General features: G+C 39.9%; 2 protein-coding genes across 3 annotated transcripts in view; one reads left to right on the plus strand and one right to left on the minus strand.

The window, feature by feature from the left end:
• WDR82 (WD repeat domain 82) overlaps positions 1–14,348 on the plus strand; it is a 39,364-nt gene extending 25,016 nt beyond the window's left edge. The window contains exons 3-9 of the mRNA XM_054976900.1: positions 3,160–3,226; positions 3,445–3,544; positions 3,765–3,881; positions 7,307–7,462; positions 7,859–7,928; positions 8,123–8,265; positions 11,185–14,348. Of these exons, the coding sequence (XP_054832875.1) occupies positions 3,160–3,226; positions 3,445–3,544; positions 3,765–3,881; positions 7,307–7,462; positions 7,859–7,928; positions 8,123–8,265; positions 11,185–11,214 (683 nt within the window). The 3' untranslated portion in view covers positions 11,215–14,348. The remainder of the gene's footprint in view (positions 1–3,159; positions 3,227–3,444; positions 3,545–3,764; positions 3,882–7,306; positions 7,463–7,858; positions 7,929–8,122; positions 8,266–11,184) is intronic.
• A 1,921-nt stretch (positions 14,349–16,269) lies between these two features.
• Positions 16,270–24,102, minus strand: part of PPM1M (protein phosphatase, Mg2+/Mn2+ dependent 1M) — a 35,150-nt gene continuing 27,317 nt past the window's right edge. For both annotated transcript variants that reach the window (XM_054978823.1, XM_054978824.1), the window contains exons 7-10: positions 22,761–22,824; positions 19,422–19,529; positions 17,287–17,435; positions 16,270–16,613 (exon numbers count right to left, since the gene is read on the minus strand). In XM_054978823.1, the coding sequence (XP_054834798.1) occupies positions 16,454–16,613; positions 17,287–17,435; positions 19,422–19,529; positions 22,761–22,824 (481 nt within the window). In that variant the 3' untranslated portion in view covers positions 16,270–16,453. The remainder of the gene's footprint in view (positions 16,614–17,286; positions 17,436–19,421; positions 19,530–22,760; positions 22,825–24,102) is intronic.

Genomic DNA, 24,102 nt, shown 5'->3' on the forward strand with positions numbered 1-24,102 from the left:
AATCGTATCAAGTTTGCCTCCATTTGTGCTCTAATTGTCTGCCAAACCGTTTCATCACTTGAAGCTCCTCCATGAAACATGGAACTTTCCAAACTGTACAGCAGAGCAGAAATTGTTTTGGAGTGATTGTGGCAGCCACCCAGGTTAATTCTGCATTCCACAGATTGACCGCTATTTTGACAGAAGCAGCAAACTTGGCAATTGGAAACTCCCTAACAGTCAACAGGAAGATTCTGGGAGTGGACCATACACTCCCATTGCCCCCTAGAGTTTCTCTCTGTCAGTCAGCCTAAACCTCATCAAGTGATAGGTCAATCTGTGACACAGGCAGAGTAGAAATTACCCCCAATACCAGACTATGCACTTTGTACACAGTAAGAACCAAGTCAAAAGTATGTCCTGCTCCAAGTGTTGGGACTAGAATCTTCTGAGACAGCCCCATGGCAGCCAGGAAGTCCTAAACTACTCCCTTAAAGTCAGTTTCACCATGGAACTTGAAGTCCCTTGAGGAGCACAAGCCCACATGGGGGGTGAGGGTTATGTGTATGTGAGACACTCTGAAAAAGGAATAGGAAGTGAAGTAAACTTTCTTTTTGCAACAGCTGGTATGTACACAATATTTAGGTGCTTCTGAAATGCTGCTTAAATCTGATGGCAGTCCTTTGTGAAGAATTCCACAAGCGATCGAAGCCTTATTCTACCTGCCTGATTCCAGACTGAGGTAGTAGTTTGTACAGTTTGAGGGTCTATGATACCACCCGGTACAGGAGGTAACTGTACAGGCCACTGCCTTGCCTGGGACAGAGCTCTGTCTGCTAAAAGGAGCTTCCTGCCAACATTAGATGGTGCCAGGTAACAGTTTCTACTTAGAGGGACTAATAATATATCTATTAAGAAAAAAGTAACATTCTGGAGTTAAGAATGGATAATCTTTTCATTGGAATGTGTTGTAAAACAGAACAGCATGTCAGTGTAGTCTGTTAATGTTTAACACTAAAAAAAATTTTGTAAAATGTGCCTGCCCAGCCTCTGGGTGACTGTGTAGAGAATAATCACCAATGAGTCACTGGAAAACCCCTGCTTGAGCAGATTTCTTTTATAAAATTGAAGGGCTGTGGAGATTATAAGCTTTTGACTCTTCTACATCTTCACTAGAGTGTGCTTAACTCAACTGCTTGGGTTTAAGAACTCGGCCTTTTTTATTGCACATTACCCTTCTCTACTAAACCAATTAACTCATTTTCAGTTCCTCATTTATAAGTGAACCTATAAGTTCAAAATGCTAGTACGAAAATGGCACAATAAAATCTTCCTTATCTGTCCTAGTGTATTTAATTTACACATATAAGCTGCTGTATAGTTCACTTTTACATTGTTGACTTTCTTTGATTATTTCTAACTTTTAAATCAGAGACTGAGCTTGTTTTCAGATGTTGCAGCAGTTTCAGTTAAGCCAAAATATACATGAACGTAGCTTGTTATACTCACACGTACACCTCCCCACCATGAGGAAGGCAATTAAGGATTTCTGGTTTGAAACAAACACTAGCTTTCAGTACAAATGCAGGCAGTCCTGGTGATTTGAAATTATTTCTGTTCTCATGAGCCCAGTTTATAAACCAGGTACAGAAGAATGGATTGTAGGGAATAAAGAAAGTCATATTCACTCTGGCTCCTGTATTTGTATGCCACAGGTACCTGGAGTTTTTTTCAAACCTGGAAACCTTAATTGCACCTTGCATGAGGGAGGAAGGGGAAGCATAAAGCACAAACATGGCAACAAGTGCGTAACAACAACAACGACATTTGATTTATATACCACCCTTCAGGATGACTTAACACTCAGCAGTTTACAAAGTATGTTATTATTATCTCCACAACAAAACACCCTGTGAGGTGGGTGGGGCTGAGAGAGCTAGAAACTGTGACTGACCCAAGGTCACCCAGCTGGCTTCAAGTGGAGGAGTGGGGAATCAAACCCAGTTCTCCAGATTAGAGTCTGGTACTCTTAACCACTACACCAAACTGGCTCTCATGTAAATTGGATGTCTTCCCTCTCAAGGCCTTTCTTTCCATCTAGTTTTTTTTTAATAGAAAAATTAGGAGAACTCTGAAAAAACTCGCATGATTTTTCACCTATTTTGGAATGAGTAAAATGGCTTATTCAAAATGTGTCATAAAAAATGTTATTTGAGGCAATTTACAGCATTAGATAATTATTCTTTTGTATACTGTAGATATATATATATATATATACACACATTTTAAATCCTTTTATTAAAGAATTCAGAGTTTCCATGTTGTGAAATTTAACTTGATGTTCAAATATGCTGGTAGTACTACTTATTGCAACTTTATGTTTCTGTCAAAATACACTCTTTTTTTCTACCTTCCCCATTTATTTTTTGCTACCCATCAGATGGCCAAAATTAAGATCTGTGCTATGGTAGAGAAGGCTGCATCATTTTACACCTATTTCTCAAGTATTGGGTGTACTTGCAATTTGTCTTCTAGACAAATTTTATACTTTTAATTCCATAAATGTGCCAAATAACCCAATGTTATATGTTAACTAAGTCATTAAACAATCTAAAAAGCATCATTTAATCAGTAAAATAAGTTCAGGTTTGATAGGATAGGAAATGTTTCATATATTTTGGTTTACCTAGATTTTTGTTTTTTCTTATGTCTTCAAAATTTCCAGAAATTTTTCATTTCTAATCCTAAGAGTTTGATTCAGAGTCTGGGTCTCCTCCTATGTTCCAAAAGAACTGGGTTTTGTTTATGGCTCTTGTTGAACTGGAGACTGTGTGTTCTTCTTAAGTTAGCAGGCCTGTTGCAGTCTAGCATGGCTGTGCTCCTCCATGCTGGGATCTTAAAAGGACTGCAAATAGAAAAATGATTGTTTTTAAGCCAGTAAGTATAGACTTGAAACCTGAATCGCTCTCTTGCTGGGGCACTAACTGGAGGTCAGTAAAGTACCATTTTTATTCAACTATCCTGAGAGATTTTACTACTTGGCTTCAGTTTTTACGGCTATGGAAACTGTGTTAAGAACACTCACTGTCTTACTTTCCGTAGTAAGTAAGCATTTATTGCCACCTGATAATGCAGAGTTGCTGTATGATAGTTCTTAGCATTGTTGGTATTTTCTTGCAGATACAATCAGATATCTCTCTCTGCATGACAATAAATACATCAGATACTTCCCTGGACATAATAAAAGGTAAGGTCAGTAGCCAAAATCTTGGTACTGTACAAGCATGAGGAGATAAATAAGGCAATGGTTGAAAAATACTGAGCTGTAGTAAATTTTGATCGTTCTTTACCTTTCTTGTCTAATTTTTCTACCCTTTCTGGAACCTATAGAAATGTCAGGAAAATATTGTACTGGTTGCTTATATTTTTATTTTATGTTCTTGAAACATGTTTGCTCCGTTTCAGGGTTGTTGCTCTGTCAATGTCTCCAGTAGATGATACCTTTATTTCTGGGTCACTTGATAAAACAATAAGACTTTGGGATCTTCGTTCTCCAAATTGTCAGGTAAGAGGTCCCTTTTCATCAGAGTGAGGTGTGCTGTGAAATAGATTGTAGTTCTTGGAGCCACCAAGAGATGGCAGGGCAGCTCATACAAATTACATCCAAATCATGCCTGCCTCATGACATTTTCCTGTGAAGAGTAAAATGTGATAAAAGTCATATTTTTACTTTTGGAAGCAAATGTGGAAAAATTCCTTTCCGCTTTTTTCTTTTTAAATTCTAGGGTTTGATGCATCCTCAAGGGAAGCCTGTGTGTTCATTTGATCCAGAGGGGCTGATTTTTGCAGCTGGTGTCAATTCTGAAATGGTGAAACTTTATGATCTTCGTTCTTTTGACAAGGTGTGTAATGCTCAGATGCATTTGAGTTATCTGGAATCTTAGAAAAAACTGATAAATATTATGCCTGTAGTAGAGTGGTATGGCTTTAGCTGTGCCCAGTTTTCTTTAAAAGAAGAACTAGAACATGTTGTTCCCCAGATTTTGTTACTCTTATAAAGTAAGAACATGTAGGATCTTTCGAGTTAGGGAGTAACCTATGGTGAATGATCTTGGTATTCATTCTTGCTTTAAAGCATAAAAAGTACTTTGCTAGATCAGATCAAGATAAATTTAGTCTTGCACTGTGCTCTCAATGAGGTGGCGACCAAGAGATGGTTTTTTTTCAGTGATGGCACCTTGCTTGGGCACTGCCTTCTTGCATTTTAGGCACCAAGCCAAAACATTTCTTTTTATCCAGGCTTTTATCTAAGGGATTTGGTCTTCTGAAATTGTTTTTACAGTCTACATCTAACCCGAAGACTGTTTTATGAGGGTCCTTTTTAGGATCCTGGGTATTTAATGGCTGGGTTTTAATAATTGGTTAACTTTTAGCTGTTCAATGATTTTATCATGTTTCAGTTTGTGAGCTGCCTTGATCAGGTTGTTTGGAGAGGCAGCTTATATATCTAAATACAATAAGAGCCCAGCAACTAGCAGGCACTAGGTGGTCCAGCAGTGGACCATGTGTTAGGCTGTAAGCCACCCTAAGACTTGGTCACAACATTCACATGTTATTTTAATTTTACAGTTGAGAGATGATCCTATTCATAGGCTCCTATTTTTACTGATTTAATGAGCACAACAGCATAAAATGAGCAAATAATCATATAAAAGCACATATACCATGCAATAAAAGAAGCCCCGTGGCACAGAGTGGTAAGCTGCAGTACTGCAGCCGAAGCTCTGCTCATGACCTGAGTTTGATCCTGGCGGAAGCCGGGTTCAGGTAGCCAGCTCAAGGTTGACTCAGCCTTCCACATCCTTCCAAGGTTGGTAAAATGAATACCTAGTTTCCTGGGGGTAAAGTGTAGATGACTGGGGAAGGCTGTGGCAAACCACCCCGTAAAAAGTCTGCCAAGAAAACGTTGTAATGCAGCATCCCCCATGGATCAGTAATGACTCTGTGCTTGCACACCGTTACCTTGTTATACCATGCAGTATTTCCTCACTCATGATAACAGTATGATACTTAATATTAGTAAAAAATCTAGGACAGATACAGTTCTTCATTAGAGATGAGCACAAAACAAACCACAGAACAAAATTCCAGATGGAATGGCTGGTTCATAGTAAAAAAAACACACGTTCTGCGGGGGCGCATTTTTACAAAGGAAACGACTTTCCTATCATTCCATTGCCGGTTCGGGAAGCCAGACGCTTTGGTGCCATTCAGTCCATCAGCCAGGCAATGGTGGCAGTCTTTTGGTTGCCCCCAATCTGAGGCTTCCACACTTGATTGGCAGCTGTCCCTGCCAACTAAAACGCTCCCATTCTGGCCCATCCAGCCAGGAAAAGGGCCGTCCCCTCAAAGTAGCTGCCAGCAGACCCTCCAGTTTTTACTACTGTGAAGAGAAAATGACAAGGGGGTCCCATGGATCATGCCTTTCCCGGGGTTCAATCTCTCTGAAACTTGGGGGGGGGGGTCTTTAGAGGACAGTGAGGACTAGCTCCCCTTCAAATTTGGTGGGTTTTAGACATTTGGAAGGTCAGTTTGTAGCCCCTAAAAGTAGCTGCTAGCAGACACTCCAGTTTTTACTACTGTGAAGAGAAAATGACAGAAAGGGGGGGACCCATGGATCATGCCTTTCCCGGGGTTCAATCTCTCTGAAACTTGGGGGGGAGGGTCTTTAGAGGACAATGAGGACTAGCTCCCCTGCAAATTTGGTGGATTTTCCTTGCAAAATGCCACCCCTATCGAAATTAAAAGCAAAACAGTTTGAGGGTAAGCCGGATCCAAGGGCAGAAAGAGGGGAGAGGGAAGCAGAAGCCACTCAAAATCAACGCTCTGCAATGGGGACTCGCTGATTATGACTATGGACACTCGCAACCACGATTACACCAGTTATCCAACACGTGCACGGACTGGAGCAACAGGACACGTGTTCATCAGGAGTAAAATGGACACACTCAGGAAGGAACAGACATGATTCTAGACACTTGCATGACCTTGTGTAATTTGTCTCGTTTAGTCTGGCTGTGAGCATGAAGGGGCCCGTTCTGGGCTCCCTCGAACCGCAAGCTGGTTTGCAAACTGACTCAAGTTCGGCAAAGTTCATGGTTCGTGTTCCATGAAACTGAACAAACCACAAACCATGTGGTTCGGGTTTTTCCCGGTTCATGCCCATGTCTATTCTTCATCCTCAATTTAATACTAGGAATTTATGGAAAGATGTGATTTATAAATAGTACAGGTATAGGCATTAAAGCTACAAAAATTTTAAAACTGTAAAACAAAACTTATAATAATAATTGTAAACATTTTATTTGCTTTTTTATGTCTGTTTCATTTGTAGTAATTCTGTCTCACTCTTCCCAGGTTTCTCTGTCTCCCTGCTAGCAAGCAAGCTAGAGAGAGATCACTCTATACAGAGGTTGTGCCCAAGGAAACCCAGCCTTCCCCACAGGAATCCTTTGCATTTCCAAACCTCTTCTAACACAAAAGCTTTATTTCACTATTGCTATCAACATATCTTGAATACATACAAGCTACAAAATTAGAGTGCATATTCTAAGAAATAAAAGTAAACAGAGACTCCTACAGTTCGTCATTGTCCTGTGCAGCCCCTATGCGTTTCTTCCTCTTGCAAATATTTTAAGAGACTCATAAACTGAATGGTCAGTTTAAAGGAAGCTATGCTAGTTGTTTTTAAAGAGAGCACCATAAGGTCTTTTGCATCATTCTCTTGTGAATAATGGAAAACCCATTGAAACAGATTCTTTTGCACATGGAAATGTTAAGGCCAATTTCTGCACTCCCCACTAAATCTTAGTACATCTTCATCCTACCTACATATCTTGCATGTTGCTTCCAGCAAGCAGGTTTTCTTAGATAAATTTAATCTCATACTTTGTTACACTTGTCCTTTTTATCCCTTTTCCTGACAGTACAAGAAAAGACCTTCACAGGTGCTTTAGCTTGAAACCACTTCTTGCTCCACAATAGCACATAAGTCTCTTTTACATGTGAAAACAATTATGGGTGTTTACTGTAATTCTTCTGTCAAGTTTTCACTGGACATGGAGCTTCACCAAACCCTGAAAGTTTCACAGATTGATTACATGTCTGCCTCCTCACTACACGTGGCATAGACAACTGAATTTCTCAAGGACCTAATTATTTCAAAATGAGTAATTTGTACACATTGACTCCTTCATGCAGAATGACCTGGAAGATTGTGTCACATGTCCTTATTTGTTGATTCCCCCCCCCTCCTTTCCCACTTTAGGGACCATTTGCTACCTTTAAGATGCAGTATGACCGAACGTGTGAATGGACTGGTTTGAAGTTCAGCAATGATGGCAAGCTTTTTCTTATATCAACCAATGGCGGGTTTATCCGACTCATTGACGCCTTTAAAGGAGCTGTGCTGCATACGTTTGCGGTGAGCCTGTTGTCCCTTACCTTTTGTTTTGTTTCCCTCAAAATTAGAAACCTTTTGTTTTGTTTCCCTCAAAATTTACACTAAATTAGTTCGATTTGTTGGTCATGTGTATATATTTATTCTGCGTGAATATATACAGGCATTTGAACTACCATGTCTACATTTGATAACCAATTAATATTAGTGCATCAATTTTTTAAAATAAAATTTAATTTCCATTTCAAATGTGCTTTACGTACACATTTTAACTCTTGAAATCTTCAGATCCTAGAACACACCCTTTTAATCTAGGCAGGTAGAAGAAAGTCATCTTCTAGAGATTTCCTGGTTCTTAACTGCAGGCATTTTTGATATTTTTCACACCTCTGTAGCTTTTAATCTTACTCTCTTTTGCAGGGATACAACAACAGTAAAGCTGTCACATTAGAGGCTTCATTCACCCCAGATTCTCAGTTTATAATGATCGGTAAGAGACATTTATTTCCTTTTAGAGCTTGTGGGACATCAGGTATAAAACCATCCCTTGTGCATGAAATAGTTTCTACACAAAACAGGACTTGACCATGCAGACCTTTGCTAGAGTCATTGTTTCATAAGAAACTACATTGCTTGAGTTGCTGTTCGGTATATGATACTGATACTGGATAATCCATTCTGCAGGGTCTGAGGATGGGAAGATTCATGTCTGGAATGGAGAGAGTGGAATGAAGGTAGCAGTGCTGGATGGAAAACACACAGGTCCCATTACCTGTTTACAATTTAACCCCAAGTTTATGACTTTTGCCAGTGCATGTTCCAACATGGTAAGTAGATCTGTGCTGTCAAACTCTTGGTTAAATGGGATCCTTCATAAGAGGCTTATTCATTTGTTACAAAGAGGTCAAGAGGCCATATTCTATATTAATTCATAACGCTCTGTTTAAAAAGTGAAACTATAACCTCCTATAAAATACTTCAGAATGACCCCTGTAACTTTCTAAATGGAAATAATGCAAGCTTAGTGAGAACTGAAAATGCTCCAGAAAGGATGGAGAGCAGTTTTAAAAAGGGAATAGTGGGAGAAATTGGCCTACTTAATCTCCTGATGGCTTGAAGGCTCCTGAAGGCAGGAGATTGTGAGGGATATGGTAGACTTTCCAAACTGATTTCTCCCTTTCTTTTATCCCTCCTAATTTGTCTATAGCCACTTGCTGAAAAGCTACAGTTCACTCTGCAAGTGGCTAAGGACTGAAGTTGAAATTCCCTACTCATGTAAAAAATGATATATGGTGGTAGACATATCCGAAAGCATGTGCATGCTTCCTCTGGGCTGGAAAGAGCTTGGGTCAGCATTCAGCAAGTGACAACTAGACACTATTTGCTGAAAATAATCTGGGTAGGAGCGCCTATGTCCATGTATTTTCAAAGTAAACATGGCTTTTTTTATTTTTCACGTATGTAGAGCCATACAAGTCATACAAAGAGAGATAAGTAATTTAGAGTTGGCTTCCTCCGTTTCTTAAATTCACACAATAATATGTTTCAAAATTCATGTGTGAGCAGCATGAACCAGTAGTATAGATACTCCAATCATTTTAAGTAGCATGTTCTAATGCTTATGCTACCCATTATTATGTTTATAAGTACAAATGTGAGGCTTGATTTAATAAAGCAGTGAATTCATTCAGTCTTTCTTTTTAGTGATTTACATTTTTTAATTGTCTTGATGTAAATCAGCACCTCCTAATAGGATCTTTTGTATTGCATAATAATGTCTCTGCTAAGTCAAGATTTTCCACTTTGATCAAGCTGTCTTCTTGAAGAGGTGTGGTACGTTGGGGAAATAGATGGTAGTGTCATAAAATAGCCTCAGTCATGATACTAGTACCAAGAAGAAAAACCTACAGGCCAGACCTCCAAAGGCTACTTACAGAACAAACAAGAAATACTAGATGTATTAGCCCTAACACACACATTTAAATACGTAAAATACACTGTTCACAAAATTACAGCAATAAAAATGTATACTATATAAGATTATTTTGTGCAGTTTCTACAGTAAACATAGTAATACATAGAAAAAATATAACACAAGTGTTATATGTGGCAAAAATGTACCCACCCTATACAATTTAGCAATGAGCACAATTCCACTTGGTTTAGCAAATATACAAGCATAAATTCCGTAATGTGAGGAGGGATAAAACTGCCATGACTTGTAGGAATTCTTAAACAGAAGAAAATACAATCAGAATTATATATCATGTGCAACTCCTCCATTGATAGTTTCCTTACATAGTGGTGGTTTTAAGTCTACTCTGATAATTCTTCCCCTGAAAACTTTATTTCAAGCTCTGGCTGCTGTGATACTGTATCAGTCATGATACTGTTATGAGGTTTATTTAATGGTGCCAGAACAAAACAAAACTAAAGTGCTGTTGACAATCTGCATTTAACTGGGATGTGTTGGGTATCTGTTATGGCATATCTTTTAACTTTTGGTAGATATCTGCAGTATGGTTGCCTTAATCAAATTCATCAAAAAGAATAACCTAAACTAAGCCCATGCTGATCTTGCTGGAACTCTCAGCAGTTTTTGAAACAGTAAACCATTCTATGCTTTGGGGTCAGTGAGTGGTTCTGGGTGAGTTTTCTAGTTAGTTCATTGGTGAATAATAAGGTTCAAAAGGTAATCATTAGGAGGCAGCTCTTTGGACCTGTCATGAGTTCCATCTGGTTCAGTTCTGTCCCAGTTCTACAAGATGTCTATCTCAGGCTTCTGAATGAGATTATCTGTAGCATTGGGATCAGTAAACCATCAATTTACTGATATTACCTTAAGCATCCAAGAGCAGCTGTATGTTCTGGATCAGTGACTGGAATCTGTGATCCAGTGTATGAGAGAAAAGAGATTGATGTGGATTCCAAAGAAGATGGAAATGTTGCTGCCAGGAGGAATGCTTGGGTCAGGAAGGGATTTGCCTTTGATAAGTGGGGTTACTGTTACCCAGTCTCTTCATGTTAAGAATCTGAGTGTTCACAGGAGTAGTCCTGTTTCTTGAAAGGCAGGCTGGCATTGTTATTAAGAATGCCTGCTTTCCTTTGGAATTGTGTGTCGAGGCTCCTTTTCTTTCTCAACAGTGTGTAATTGTGCCACATTGATTTATATTTCTGTAACTTCAGGCTTGATTATTACAGTGTGCTCTGTATGGGGCGGCCCTTCAAGATGACTCATACAGCTGGTGCAGAATCCAGCTGTTCTTATCCTAGTAATTAGAAGTGCTGATTTTAACTTGTAGATAGCCTAGGTTCCTAATAGTTTAAATACCACCTATCCCAGAATGAACTGAATTATCTTACCAGTTGGGATTTAACAGTAATAAAAGCAATAAAATGAGTTCATAAAAACAGTGGCAACACAAAACAGCAGCAGTTACAATGAATAAAATAATGTATAGAGCAATTCAGAAAACAACAGCAAATCAAACCAATAAAAGAGCAAGTGATAATCTACCTCTCTGGGTTGTAAAACCTTTTTGTGTCAGTGGGCATTTGACTGATTTGCATTTCAATGGGCTTTTATGTTTTAATTTTTTGTTTATGGAAACTATTTGGAGCTATCTTTGAAAACTGGTTTTTAAAATTAATTGTTACTTTAGAAGGTACTGACATTCTCTCACTCAGTGTCTTGAGCCAGCAGGTACTAGACAGTGCTTCATGCTTACACTTGTTTCTTCTTTCAGGCTTTTTGGTTACCAACAATAGACGACTAGTTCTGGATTCATCACTTCTGCTGGACAATTTTTGCACCATGTGAACAGCAATGTACTTGTAAAGATCACAAAAGTATTGGAAATGCATTACTTTGAACACACTTCTCCAGCACGTCTCTATATCATACTGTAGACCAGACTCTTCATTACTGTCATGCAAGAGGAATTCTTTATTTGGCTGTGCACTGCTTCGTTGGAAAAAAAGGATTAAAGATTTGCCAGCATCTCAACTGTAGAAGGAACTCATTCCTGCTGAGCTCGTTGGCAGTGGTGCTCTAACATATTCTGATTTAGAGTTGCCACAACTGAAACATACTGATACGTCAGTTCTCTTTCCTAGTAACTGAATGTTACTGCTTCCTGTAAACTCCTGGAGCCCTGGGCTTGTTAATTCTTGCAGCATGCTCCCCAAAGCCAGAAATTTCAACAGTATCCATGTTGCTCATTCTTAAAGTGCCATATTTACTTACGCAACTTTTAATCCATAATACAGGTTCTGGGGAAGACTTCTTTGGCTGTCTTTATGCAGTGAGGTTTGTATCTGCTTAACAAGATCAGTGCCGATGCTGCTGAATTTTGAGCTCCCGGAAGATCACATAGAATAGTTGCTCATTTGCCCATGGCATCATCTGGAACATACAAGACACTTGAAGTGTTTCGATGGGCAGTTCTAAGCAATAAAGCAGTCTTTCAGATGGAAAATGCTCTGAAACAGACTTACTAAAAATTTGTCCTTGTAACCTTCTTTCTGTGTAAACTTTGCTGTTATTGTCAATAGGAGCAGGGGCAATCGTATTTTTTACTATTAGATATTAAAAAGTAATCTTTGGACCAATACAGTATTGTGGAATGAGTTGGGGGAGGGGGGGTTGCTTGTCTTTCAAACAACATTCTTCCTGTTCTTCAGCAGGTACAGGTTGTACTCACTCTGGCAACTTTTTCCTCTGAGATCTTTATCTTATTCAGTATCCAGTCATGTTGTTAGATTAAAGTTAGCTTGGTTCTTTTTTTCCCCCATCAAGACTTGAATGCAGAATCTCCAGTTGATGCAGTTGTTTTCTTCCTTGGATGTCTTTTGCAGAAGGAAGAGGTTAATATAAACAGTCTTTGTCTCCTTTCCAGGACACCAGAAGACATCATTAAATTTAGCTTTTAATACTGTTTAATAACTTAGGGGCTAATGATACTGATGCTACAGTTGTTACTGTTTAAGCAAGAACAAGTGTAATGCTTTGTGCTCTAATAGGGTCCATCCCCCTTCAAGCCTCTGTGCTTACTGAGTTCTCCCCAGTATTCTCCTAAGGAACCTAGGCCTCTTGGGCTATACCCTGGCTTTCCAGAGATTCCTGCAGGCAGAAGCTATGGATAAATGAAGTATTTTTTCTGGCATTATTAATGTATATTGCATCATTCAGAGTGCCATGCCTAAGCTAGTATAAGGAATATGCCTGTTTGGGTTTGATCTGTCTAGTATTGTATATGGTGCAGTAGTATCTTGCTCTGCAGTGATAATCATATGCTGAATGTTTCCTGATTTTGCCAGGGAGGGAGCTCCAGCTAAGGAGCTTTGTCTCAGTTGCCTAGCTCCTTGCCTGCAGGCTTCTGCTACACCAGTTCTAAGTCCAAAAGAAAGAATAAGACTGTTGGATGCAACATCAAGACTCAAGATGAAATTATTCTTAGTTGTGAATGATCCTGAAAGTGATTCATTTTAAGGTGCTCCCTCAAGCTGGTGGTGTTCTTTCCTCTGGGCGATTAGGATCTTAACACTTTGCTATGTTTTGGTTATACCACCTTATTTTCTAAAATAATAGTTTTTTTCTTCAAGTAGATTGCCATTTTTTTGGAGCTAGTTATGGATGAAATGTATCTTTTACTGGGATTAGCTTCAAGAAAAGCAATTTTTTAGAAGAGAAACAATCCTTTAGAAAAGCATTGCTGGAAAATGCATGGTCTACAGCTTATGCATCTTTAAGTTGCACATAGCATTTGGTGTACTTTAGTGTGGCCTTAACGCTTTCAGTCAAAAATAAATTACAGTATTAGATGTAATGGAGCACTGCTAATTTTGTATAAAATGTGTAGTGTTTGTTGGATGTTTTCTTCACTGCTGTATACTTTCAAAGAGCAGAAGAAATTATTTTCACCATTTTTAAGAATAAACATGAATTACTTTGCTGAAGAGGTTGCAAAAGTAAAGTTAGTGTTTTTGATGAAGATCTGAAAGCTGAGGCAGGGCTTCCAATGAACCAAGACCATTTGGGCCTCAGAAACACAAAGTACTATCTTCTAATCTCAGTGTGGCCCCCTTATGTTCTCCAGCATTTCTTGATGTATTTACAGGCTGCAAATGTCCTACTGGGTCACTAGGTAAGCTGAGTCCATGTTGATCAAACAATACTAGGCAAAAGTGGCTGACTCTAATGGTTTTTGCTTTTAATGTATAAGAATGAATGTTAGCCTCTTTCCAGGCTTCAGCATGAACTTTTATGCCATATCAACTTGTATTGGACTATAATTACATGTACTCTTTTCTGCTTGTTTACCATATCACAAATTTTCATTTTTGAAAATGTATTTAAAGCTTTCTTATAAAATCTAAGGTAGAAGCATCTACTCCTGGGGAGTGGGGAGAATGCCCAATTGCCTTGTTCCAAAGTGTCCTTGAATACACAGATTCATAGGGAAAGCCATAGGAGTCTGCTTCTACCACTAAAAAAGAAACTAACAAGTAAAACTAGTCATACAAATAACATCTGTAGCAGCTGCAATTCTTTGGGATTGTGAACTAAGGTTGCAAATCTTATCCATGTTACTTAGAAGCAAGTGCATGGACTGAATTCTGAGTAAACCGGCATAGGAGTGGGAAAATCTCATGCAAATGCAAATTTCAGAGATTACCTTGCCTAAAAATAAAAATATGTTAGTGAATTGTTGTGGCAAAAATGTCATAGTGAACTACATTTTTTGTGGTTGTAAATGAAAATAAGGTTTTGTAGCTAGGCTTTCATAATGTTAAATTGTATTGATCTTGTACAGTGAGACTTCCTGTTTCAGCATTCACAGATATAATGAAGGGAGGGGAGCAAGGCCAGCATTCTCTGAGGTCTTAAAATAAACTGGAAACCTTGAAAGCATCTTTCATTCCATTTTATGATTCATACAAGAACACTGTGATAGCTGGACAGTAAAGTTCAGCGTTATTGAACTGAATTGCTTATCAGTTGGGTTGAGGGGACCTATTCGGTTACTTACAGTCACAAACATTACATAGTTCTTAGAAATTTAAACTCTTGCCTAACTATTGAAACCAGTGGGGTTTCAAACTGTTTTTTTGGCTTGATTGTGGCCAGTTACAATAGTGTAAGAATGGCAATATGTGTACAGTGCACTTTTATATAAAATTGAAATCTCTCAACCCTCCACTAGAATCAAATGTCTGAGTCAAAACTTAATGTTTTACTGGGAGAAGCTTTAGTTAAGATTATGGTTTAATGTACTCATTTCGAATGGAAAAAATAATTTGTCTATTTTGGCTAAAGTGCATCTTCAGTTATAAATTTTACAAATTGACTTGAAGGTTGAGGTGTGTTCCTTTGGTTATGATCCATTTTGACTTAATTATTGCTTGTATTAAACTCTCTATATAGCAAAAAAGTATACCTTAAAGGTGGATAGGATGGATTTTTTCTGTAATTAAAGATGGTAGGAGACTATAAGATGAATTTCTGGAGCATTTTGATGATTTTTTTTTAATTGTAATAAGATTAAAACCATAATAGGTGAATGTGAGATGCTTCAGTGCAATGAAGCCTTAGATGTAGGGATGGCTAGATTCATTTCTACCATACTGCTTCTGTGAGAATACAACTACCTGTTCCGGTGATGAGTGGATGGCATGACCCAACTTAAATGTTACCAGGGCTTACATGTTAGTGGTTTTATGTTACAAAACCAGCCGTTATGCTGAAACCATTTTAAATATGCAAGTGAGTTGTTACAAAGATACATAAACACAGAAGATAAGTCTAAAGACACTGTAGTACTCTCATGCCTGAAGTAAAATGTGTTCAAAATACAAGCCAAAATAAGGAATTGCCATGAGAAATGTTGTCCTCTGTAACTTCAACTTGCCATCTTGCAGCTAAGAGTTACTGAAATAGAAACATTTTTCTGAGTATTTCCTGTAGGTCTAAAGTCTGGTTCAGTTGTCTTTTAATGGCATCATATTGCACCTTTTTCTTACCTTAAGTTGAAATTCTGAGTCTCAAGTTCTTAACCTGATAAGCAAATACAAAAGATTTCTAGCCAACAGCTTGTAAGGTACCTTAAGCGCTGCTATTAAAAGTTTAACCCCAGCTGAGGTCATGTTGGGGGAATGCCCTTGTGGTCTGATGGAATGATGGTCTGGCCAGGGCCCTAGACAGGTTTACTTCCTAGTGTCTTGTCCCACCATCAGGCAGGTTCATGAAGGAACTGGGAAGACTGGAGATGCTTTCTTAACCTCATTGTTGGATGGCTTTTGAAAACAACCCAAAAACTTTGACTCGCCTACTTTAAAAACTACTATAGTGACATTAGTTTCATTTCAAGCCTCTCTCCATGTGCACCAATTACAGTCCTCTGGTTGTAACCCCAATTAGGATAGTTTACTGGGCATCTAAAGCCCATTCCTTTCCTAAAGAAGGAATGTTGGATGGTTCAGCAGGAGTTGCAAGGCCATTTTTCCCCTAGAGCATTTAACAGGATTTGAGTGACAAACATTTTCCAAGGTTTTAACTTTTAAAATTTAATTATGAGTTTTAAACTGGCATTAAAGGAAAAGAGAATGATGTAAGCAGGGTATAAATGATGTAAATAAAGGGAAAGACTACAACAATTTTAAATAAGGATAACAGTAGTCCCATGTGATTCTCCGCTATACTTATTAATTGTATCATATTCATATTGTATGAGATAAATTAATTCTAGTAAATTTCACTAAAATAGTTGAGGGGAAAGCATGTTCTATCTTCTGACACAAAACAAACAACAGAAAAAAACCAGCAAAATGTCTCAAATACATCCTTTTATTAGAAAAAAAAATATGTAATGGAAATTGGCAGCTGTCATGAGTGACGGCGTATGAAACTTCCCCATTCTGCCCTTATTGACTGAACTTCTTCCAAGGAGCTATGTACCTGTGGATTCCATGACAGCAACAGCAATATTGTCCAAAATGCAGTGGAGTCGTTTTTGCTTAGAAACACAATCCTAGTTTTTCATCCTTGTTATGCAATGGAATTACAAACACAGAAATATCATCATAGGAAGCAGGGGTGTTGTTAGCCAGAGTCCAATAGTATCCATCCTTCCTTCCCCTTGCTTTCCATACCAAACACTTGGCCAGTTCTGAAAACCTATGGAAACAAGACAATGATTGTGCTGTCCTACTAAACAGTGACTGGCAGTCTTCGTGAGAGAGATGAAGTTTGATCTTACCTATTAAGTAGCTAAGCTTTGATGCTCTCTTCACAGGTCTGGCATAGTCTCTTACATACTAAGAAAAGCCAAGCCCTTCATCTAGTTAGATGTAGTTACAAACTCACTAGGCCCTGAACATGCCCTCCCTCCCCTGCTCCCTCAGACTGACCCCCTTTTCTAAATCCTTACAGAGTGCAAAAGCCACATAACACTTTCCAATAGATCAGTCAGATAATCACAGAACCTGCCCTGAACTTTAGCCAGTAAGGTAAGATGCAACACAAGAAGCTTTGCTGTTATCGTTCTTATCCATGGGGCAATTAGCATCATTATCAACAGATAATGTTTTCCATTGGCTCTACACATTTAATACCGTGAGAAAAGTAGAATTCTCAACGGTAAGAAGATATATTTTAGCATACAGTTAGTACCAATGAACTAGAATGTAGGAATTACAACAAACCATCCTTTGAACGATGAATCTCAGAACTATTCCCATTTAATCATCAGAACCATGATATGTGAAACAATGACCAGTCATCAAAGTCTATTGTGGAAAGGAGACTGAGCTTCTGCTATCTTCGTTTTAAATAAAACTGTTAGCTATACCTGTATGGGTCAGTTTTGTTTTCTTCAAGAAAGCGCCTGACCACTTGGGCCACATCTTCATTGGACAGAACATCCCAAAGTCCATCAGTTGCCATAATGAGGACATCATCTTCCTTAATATTTTGTACCATCAAGTCAAAAATTTCCACCTAGCCAGAATTAATGAAAGACATGAGTTCTTCTTAGTCATCCTTCCCAAACCATCAGGTACCTGCAATTTCTGTAGGAGGGATTAAAGACTTTATCCTATTGTGGACTCGTATCCACAATAGGATATGAGGGCTGTCTAATCTGGAGAGCCGGGTTTGATTGCCCACTCCTCCACTTGAAGCCAGCTGGGTGACCTTGGGATAGTCAGTTCTCTGGAGCTCTCTCAGCCCCACCCACCTCACAGGGTGTTTTGTTGTGGGCAGGGGTCATTTTGTAGAAAAAGAGCTGCAGGAACTCTAGCATATGCCACACCCCTTGATCAGGCTGAAATAGCCGGGATTTGGCTGCTGCCAGACGGGGGAGTGTTCCCCCACCTGGCAGTGGCCCGATCAGAGACCTTTTGGCCCCAATCCAGGCCGAAACAGACCCAAAATGGCTCGAAATGGCCATTTTGGGCATGTTTTGGCCTGGATCTGGCCCCAAATGGCCCAGATCGGGTCAGTGCTGGGCAGGGGAGGGGTCCCCCACCAGGCACCAACACAATCCTGGTGGTTTTGGTCCTGATCCTGGCCAAAACAGGCCCCAAATGGCAAAAAACGGCCATTTGGGCCCGGATCAGGGCCAAAACAGCCAAGAGCAAGTCAGTGCCGGGCAGGGGAGGGTTCCCCCACCTGGCACCGACCCAATCCGGGCCGTTTTGGCCCAGATCTGGGCCTGAAAGGCCCAAAATGGCCACTTTGGGCCATTTTCTGCTGGGTTTGGGGCCGAAATGGCTGGGATTGGGTCAGTGCCCCCTCCTGGCACCGACCCAGTCCCAGCCATTTCAGCTCTGATCCGGGCCGAAATGGGCCCCAAATGGCCATTTTCGGATGGTTTGGCCCCATTCTCACTGGGATCAGGGCTGGAACGGCCGGGATCGGGTCGGTGCCGGGCGGGGGAACCCTTCCCTTCCTGGCACTGACCCAATCCGGGCTGTTTTGGCCCTGATCCGGGCTCAAAAGGGCCCCTTTGGGCCCAGATCAGGGGCAAAACAAATGGGTCCGGGTCACTGCCAGGCGGGGGAGGCTTCCCCCACCCAACACCGACCCGATCCGGGCCCATTCACCCCTGATCCAGGCCAAAATGGGCCCAAAATTGCCGGAAATGGCCATATATGTGGGTATAGAGTCTGACTGGACCTTTTTCAGTGCCTGGGTACCATTAGTGAAATACTCTGCCAGGCAAATTCACAATATGTATGAAATCTGAAAAATCTTAACATTGTCTCTTAGAATTAAAGTAAATAAAAAGCATTTAGTCTTTGAAGTAATAAAGACATGCAGGCAGCATCTTCCAGAAGTGCTAGCATTCAGGGAACAAAATTTCTCTGCTATGTAAGGTTACTGGTCCATCTTCATGGCCCAGTCAAACTCTATACCCACATATACTGCCTGTGCAGCTCATATATCAGTGTCTGCTGGGGGGGGGGGGGAATCAAGGTTTGCAAGTCATATGTGAGGCTCAGAATTAATATACAAATTAAGCACATTTATTGATTTGCAGTGTTTTATTCTGAGCACAAAATATGAATACAAATACTCTTGCCTCTCTGCATTTGACTATAGGACACACAATGGATCCAAAATCAGAAAGTCAAGAGCTATGATCAAAACACAAACTCTGTATGCCAAAAATCCCCAAACCCAATCCCTAACACCTCTACAGCCAAGGGGTTCCAGGTTCTGGGAAAGACTTCTACCTGAGACCCCAGAGAATAGCCGCCAACTAGAGCAGACTGGATGGCCCCAAAACCCAACACAGTATTTAGTGCCTTCAAATACTCAAGGTCAATCTTCCTTTGACTCCAGTTAGCAGTTGTGTAAATAACTTGTCCCATCGTTTCCCAGTTATTAAGAGCTACTCTCTTTGGCTCAGACCCAATGTGGTAGAATAGTGACCCAGCAGAACTCTGGTGCAGCAGCACCCACGTTCTACTGATTTCCTACCTTGGGAAGACAGGAGAGGAAAGGCTTCACTTCAACAACTGTTTCAATTACTTTCAACTGATGATCTCCCAGGCCTCGTGACACAGCCAGAGTGCCAAGTAACCGAGCCTAAAACCAATTGGAAAAAGGATGTGCCATCATGAAGAGCTGAACTCTGGCACCAATCTCTTCAGTGGTGTCATTAAACATACAGTGCTGCTTGTCACTTAGATGGCTATTTTTTTTATCCCTCTGGCAAAATGAAACTCACTATCCAATAGGTCTTCAAAATCTAAAAAGATCACTTCTACAAATGGCTTACTACTAGAGCAGTAACCTAGTAAGATATGTCCACTTGGTTATAAAGGACCGTGCCTGGCAGATAACCCAAATTCAAACTTCACAAGCAAATGTTTACATGGATAAGATCACTGGTCAAACTAGCCATTACAAGCATACCAGATTTGTGCTAAAGCTTACCTTTATGAATAGGAAGATATCTGGTGCAACAACAGCTCCATGTCCAACTGCAAAAGTGTTTTGGAGATGGAAGAACAAGCCCTATGCTAAAAAAAAGTGGCCTATACCCTACCACTGAGCTCAGCAAAGTTTGGAGCCTTCCACCTAAGGAGACTTAAGGAGCCTTTCTTCAATTTGTGACTTTCCCATGAGAGGAAGAGCCACTTATGTTTATATACTGTCTTGTAAAGGCCAATGGCTATATACAATAAATTTACCTACCTACCACTTAAATTGAAGGAAGGTTTCGGATTTTGCAGATTAGAGTGGCAGTGTACAGTTGTGACAGACAGCACTTTTTAAAAGCTTAGAAGTGCTGTACAGCTAAAAGACTGTGAAGGGTTAATTCTTCACAGAAACAGAGCTTTGAGTGACAGGCTACTCCAAGGAATCTGATTGGGTAGCATGAACCGAACAGAGAAAGACTTCTGAACTGGATACAGGGGAGAAGGGGGTCTGATTTCAGCCCTAGCTGAGAGGAATCAAGTACTGGTACTTTTGAGATTCAGTCGTGATGGAGAGCAGTTTAACACAGACAGGAGAACTGGGAGAAGGTTGGCAAGAAAGTTAGGAAGGGGATAGATAGTGAGAGGAGAATTTCCTTATCCAGTTGTGGGAAGTGGATTTAATATTTTATGTACCTTTATGTGCCTTCTATTACTGTTATGCACTTTCACTATTCTCAGGAGCTAATGTAGTATTTATAACGCAACTTGCAAGAAAATGAGACTTGAAACAAAAGACCAAAGCAGAATGTATGTTATACATGTAGATCACTGTGAGAAGTAAGATCAATATACTGTGAAGCTTGCTGCCAGGTCGATTGTGCTTGATAAACACCTGCTTATGACTTGACAACTGTTCAGGACTTGATACAGAAATCCCTTTGTAAAGCTGCTTATTCAAAATGCTACAATGAAAGCTAGCTGAAAGCTAATTAGATTAGCAGAACCTTTCAAGGCTGAAAGGAAACCACAAAGCAGAGGAATGGGTGCTGAATGTAACTTCAAGCACATTCCTAGGGAAGGGAGAGCGCTTCCCTCCCACGGAACCCAGAGAAATGTTCTCCGCTTGAAACCCACAAGGTTGCCAAAAGCAACAGCGGGGCCCCTTTACTAACTGTCACATGGACCAAAGGAATAGGCATGAATGAAAAGCCTATGAAAGAGATGTGTGGAGAAAGGAAGGAAGATGTCCCTTCCAGAGAGAGACCCAGGAGGATAAGATAAGCAATGGCAATATTGTAATTGTGCTATTGACCTAAGTTGTTTCTTCCAATAAGAATACCCTTAGACACTTGTATCATGAGAGGTAGTCGCCCGCTTGAGCCAATGGGGGCCACTGTATTTTCTCAGCCAATAGAATAACAAATATTATAATTAACCAAAAGGTATTAATTGCTTTGTACTGCTATTGTAGCTTTGATGAGCGTTGGGCACAAGAGGACCTTTTACTCTTTGTGTAACCAATATTCCTCCATCATTTAATAAACAGTTATAGATTGCTTCATCCGCAGGACTCCACATCTGTCTCTTATTATGATTGGCTAAAGGGACATTTGGGACACCAGTTGTGCCCAACACAGTCAAGCAGGGAGTTAGCTCTGAAGTGTGAAGAGATCCCTGGTCTGGTGTGGTTCAAAACTGCCTTTGGAAACTTTAAGGGTCAGTTAAAAACTCAAGACAAGTACTGGTGTTTCCAGAGTAGGGGTTTGGGTACTGGAAAGAGAGTACCAGCCATTTGGAAACAAAAAAAAAGAGAGAATACTCAAAGAAAGTGTACTAGAGTGTTTGGAAAAACACTAGAACTAAAACTTCTCAGCATAAAGACTTAAATAATTGTGAAGAGCTGAAGAAACCCTCATGAGTCTGAAATATAAGAACTAATGTCTATGCACATACTGATTTTACCTCAAGGGTATCTATATTCAGTTAGCTCAGAAATTTTCAACCACTGATTTCATCTAACCTTTCCCCTTGATGTTAAATAAAATATTTTGTTATTTTTGAATTTTTTTAAAAAAACACCTCTAGTGCCACTTAAATTGTTGAAGTCAAGGGAGGCACATTGTAACAGTCCACTGTAAATAATGAAGCAAGGGCTTGTATTTTTATTTATGTCATTTACAGTCTGCCTTTCTCACGGAGACTCAAGGCAAATTACACAGTGTGAGATTAGTACAGTCAATATCAAGAACATTTCCATAAACAATGCCATAGGGTAAATAGATACAAGTTCACAAAGACATAGCATTAGCAGGAATCCAATACAATATGGTGGTGAAGTCTATGGTTCCTAACTCAGTGGATCATCTGAGATTCCCACCCCACAATACAGCCCTCCTATCTGAGTAAAAAAGCCTTTGGAATAATTTGGTTTTGCATTGTTTGCGGAAAGTCAGGAGAGTGGGGGCTCTCTGGACCTCCTCAGGTAGGCCATTCCACAAGGTAGGGGCCACCACAGAGAAAGCCTGTGTATGGGCTGCTGTTGATTTCACCGATGTCCAGGGTGGCACCTGCAAGAGACCCTGTTAAGATGAGCAAAGCTGCCGTGGAGGGACATAGGGAGAGAGGTGGTCCCGTAGGTATGCCGGACCAAGGCCATGAAGAGCTTTGTAAGTGATAACCAATACCTTAAACTGAGCATGGTAACTAATTGGTAGACAATGGACTGACTGCAGGATGGGAATGATGTTCACGCTCCTGCTTGCTCCTGATAACAGTCGAGCTGCAGTGTTTTGCACCAATTGGAGTCTCCTAGTTAGTTTAGATGGGAGCTCTATGTATAGTGCATTACCACAGTCAAGTCTTGATGTTACCATAGCATAGAGTGTGAACCTACCTGTTTTCCATGTCCATGGATAAGAGGGTACTTAAGGTCATCTTTCTCTACTGTCTTGTATCCCCTGAAATAGAAAGGGCATGGAGTCTTCATTCCAGTGAACTATTCTATCCCTGGAGGGCCACAGTCCAACACATAGACAGGAATGCTTATGTTTATTTGTTTCAATTGATTTCCATTCTTTCAGGGTATGGTATCACCATGCTGACAATATCCACCCTACCTCTTTGCTATACAATTCTAGGGAGACTGTGAAGGTTCTATTTGAGTATCCAAGATCAGCAATGGACTGGATGATGTCTAGCAAACTGAAGTTTATGTAAGACTGAAATACTGTTGACTGGGAACATAGCTGAGTCATGGACAGGTACACAGTCTGTGTGGGATGGGGTATGGACTTCCTCTTAAGACCCTGGCTCACAGAATGGGTATGCTTTTGGATTCCCCGCTTTGTACTTGCATCTTCAGCTAGTAGCATGGGATAGGAATGTGTTTTACCAGATTAGGAGGGTTTGATACCTGCATCCTTTCCTGGAGACCAACAATCTAGCCACAGCAATTCATGTAATCCATCCAGATTTGACTGCTGTTAATTGGAACCAATGATATGGATATTATTCACATTCAATGGTAATTTCATTGGCTGCATGTTTATTTTGAGGCTCAATATTAAATGCTGGTTCTTAACCTTTAAACTGAAATCCATGATGGCCTCGATTCAGGATGTAAAGGATCACTTGCTCTCACATGAAATCTATTCACACGTGAAGATTTTCCTCAGACACATTTCTTTATATGTCCAATCCTCAGTAAACTGTTAAATTTCAACTGAGTGGTGAAATGGCCTTTTCAACAGTGACACCAAATGCACTGGAAATACCTCCAAGAGAAATCCATTTGCTCTTTCTACAGTAGGGTTTAGGCACCCAGTTAAGGTGGTATTCTTTAGGAAAACTTCTGCAAACCCAAATTTGATCTATTTGCTGCTGCCATCTTCTCAAAGTTTATGTGGTTGGTTATTTGCTGATTGGTTCTGCCTTGCTTCAACTCTGTTAACATTTTGTCAGTTTCATTTAATCAGTTTCATTTAGTACGATCTGTTTTTCCCATGTTTTTTAATTTAAATCAAATTGAGAGGTGGGACACAAATAAATATTTTAATGAAACTATGTGGCATTGTGGCCATATTTTACACAGCATCCCTTTAAAGCACGATTGTATTAACTTCTCTAGGTAAGACAACATTCACAAAAACAAGCAAGAGTTTTACATCTGGAAACCACTTTCTTTACCTCTAACCAAGCCAAATTGTTATGATGGGAATTGGGGGTTGGGGGCGGGG

This window comes from Eublepharis macularius, chromosome 4 (genome assembly GCF_028583425.1).
Source record: "Eublepharis macularius isolate TG4126 chromosome 4, MPM_Emac_v1.0, whole genome shotgun sequence".
Taxonomy (NCBI): Eukaryota; Metazoa; Chordata; class Lepidosauria; order Squamata; family Eublepharidae; genus Eublepharis; species Eublepharis macularius.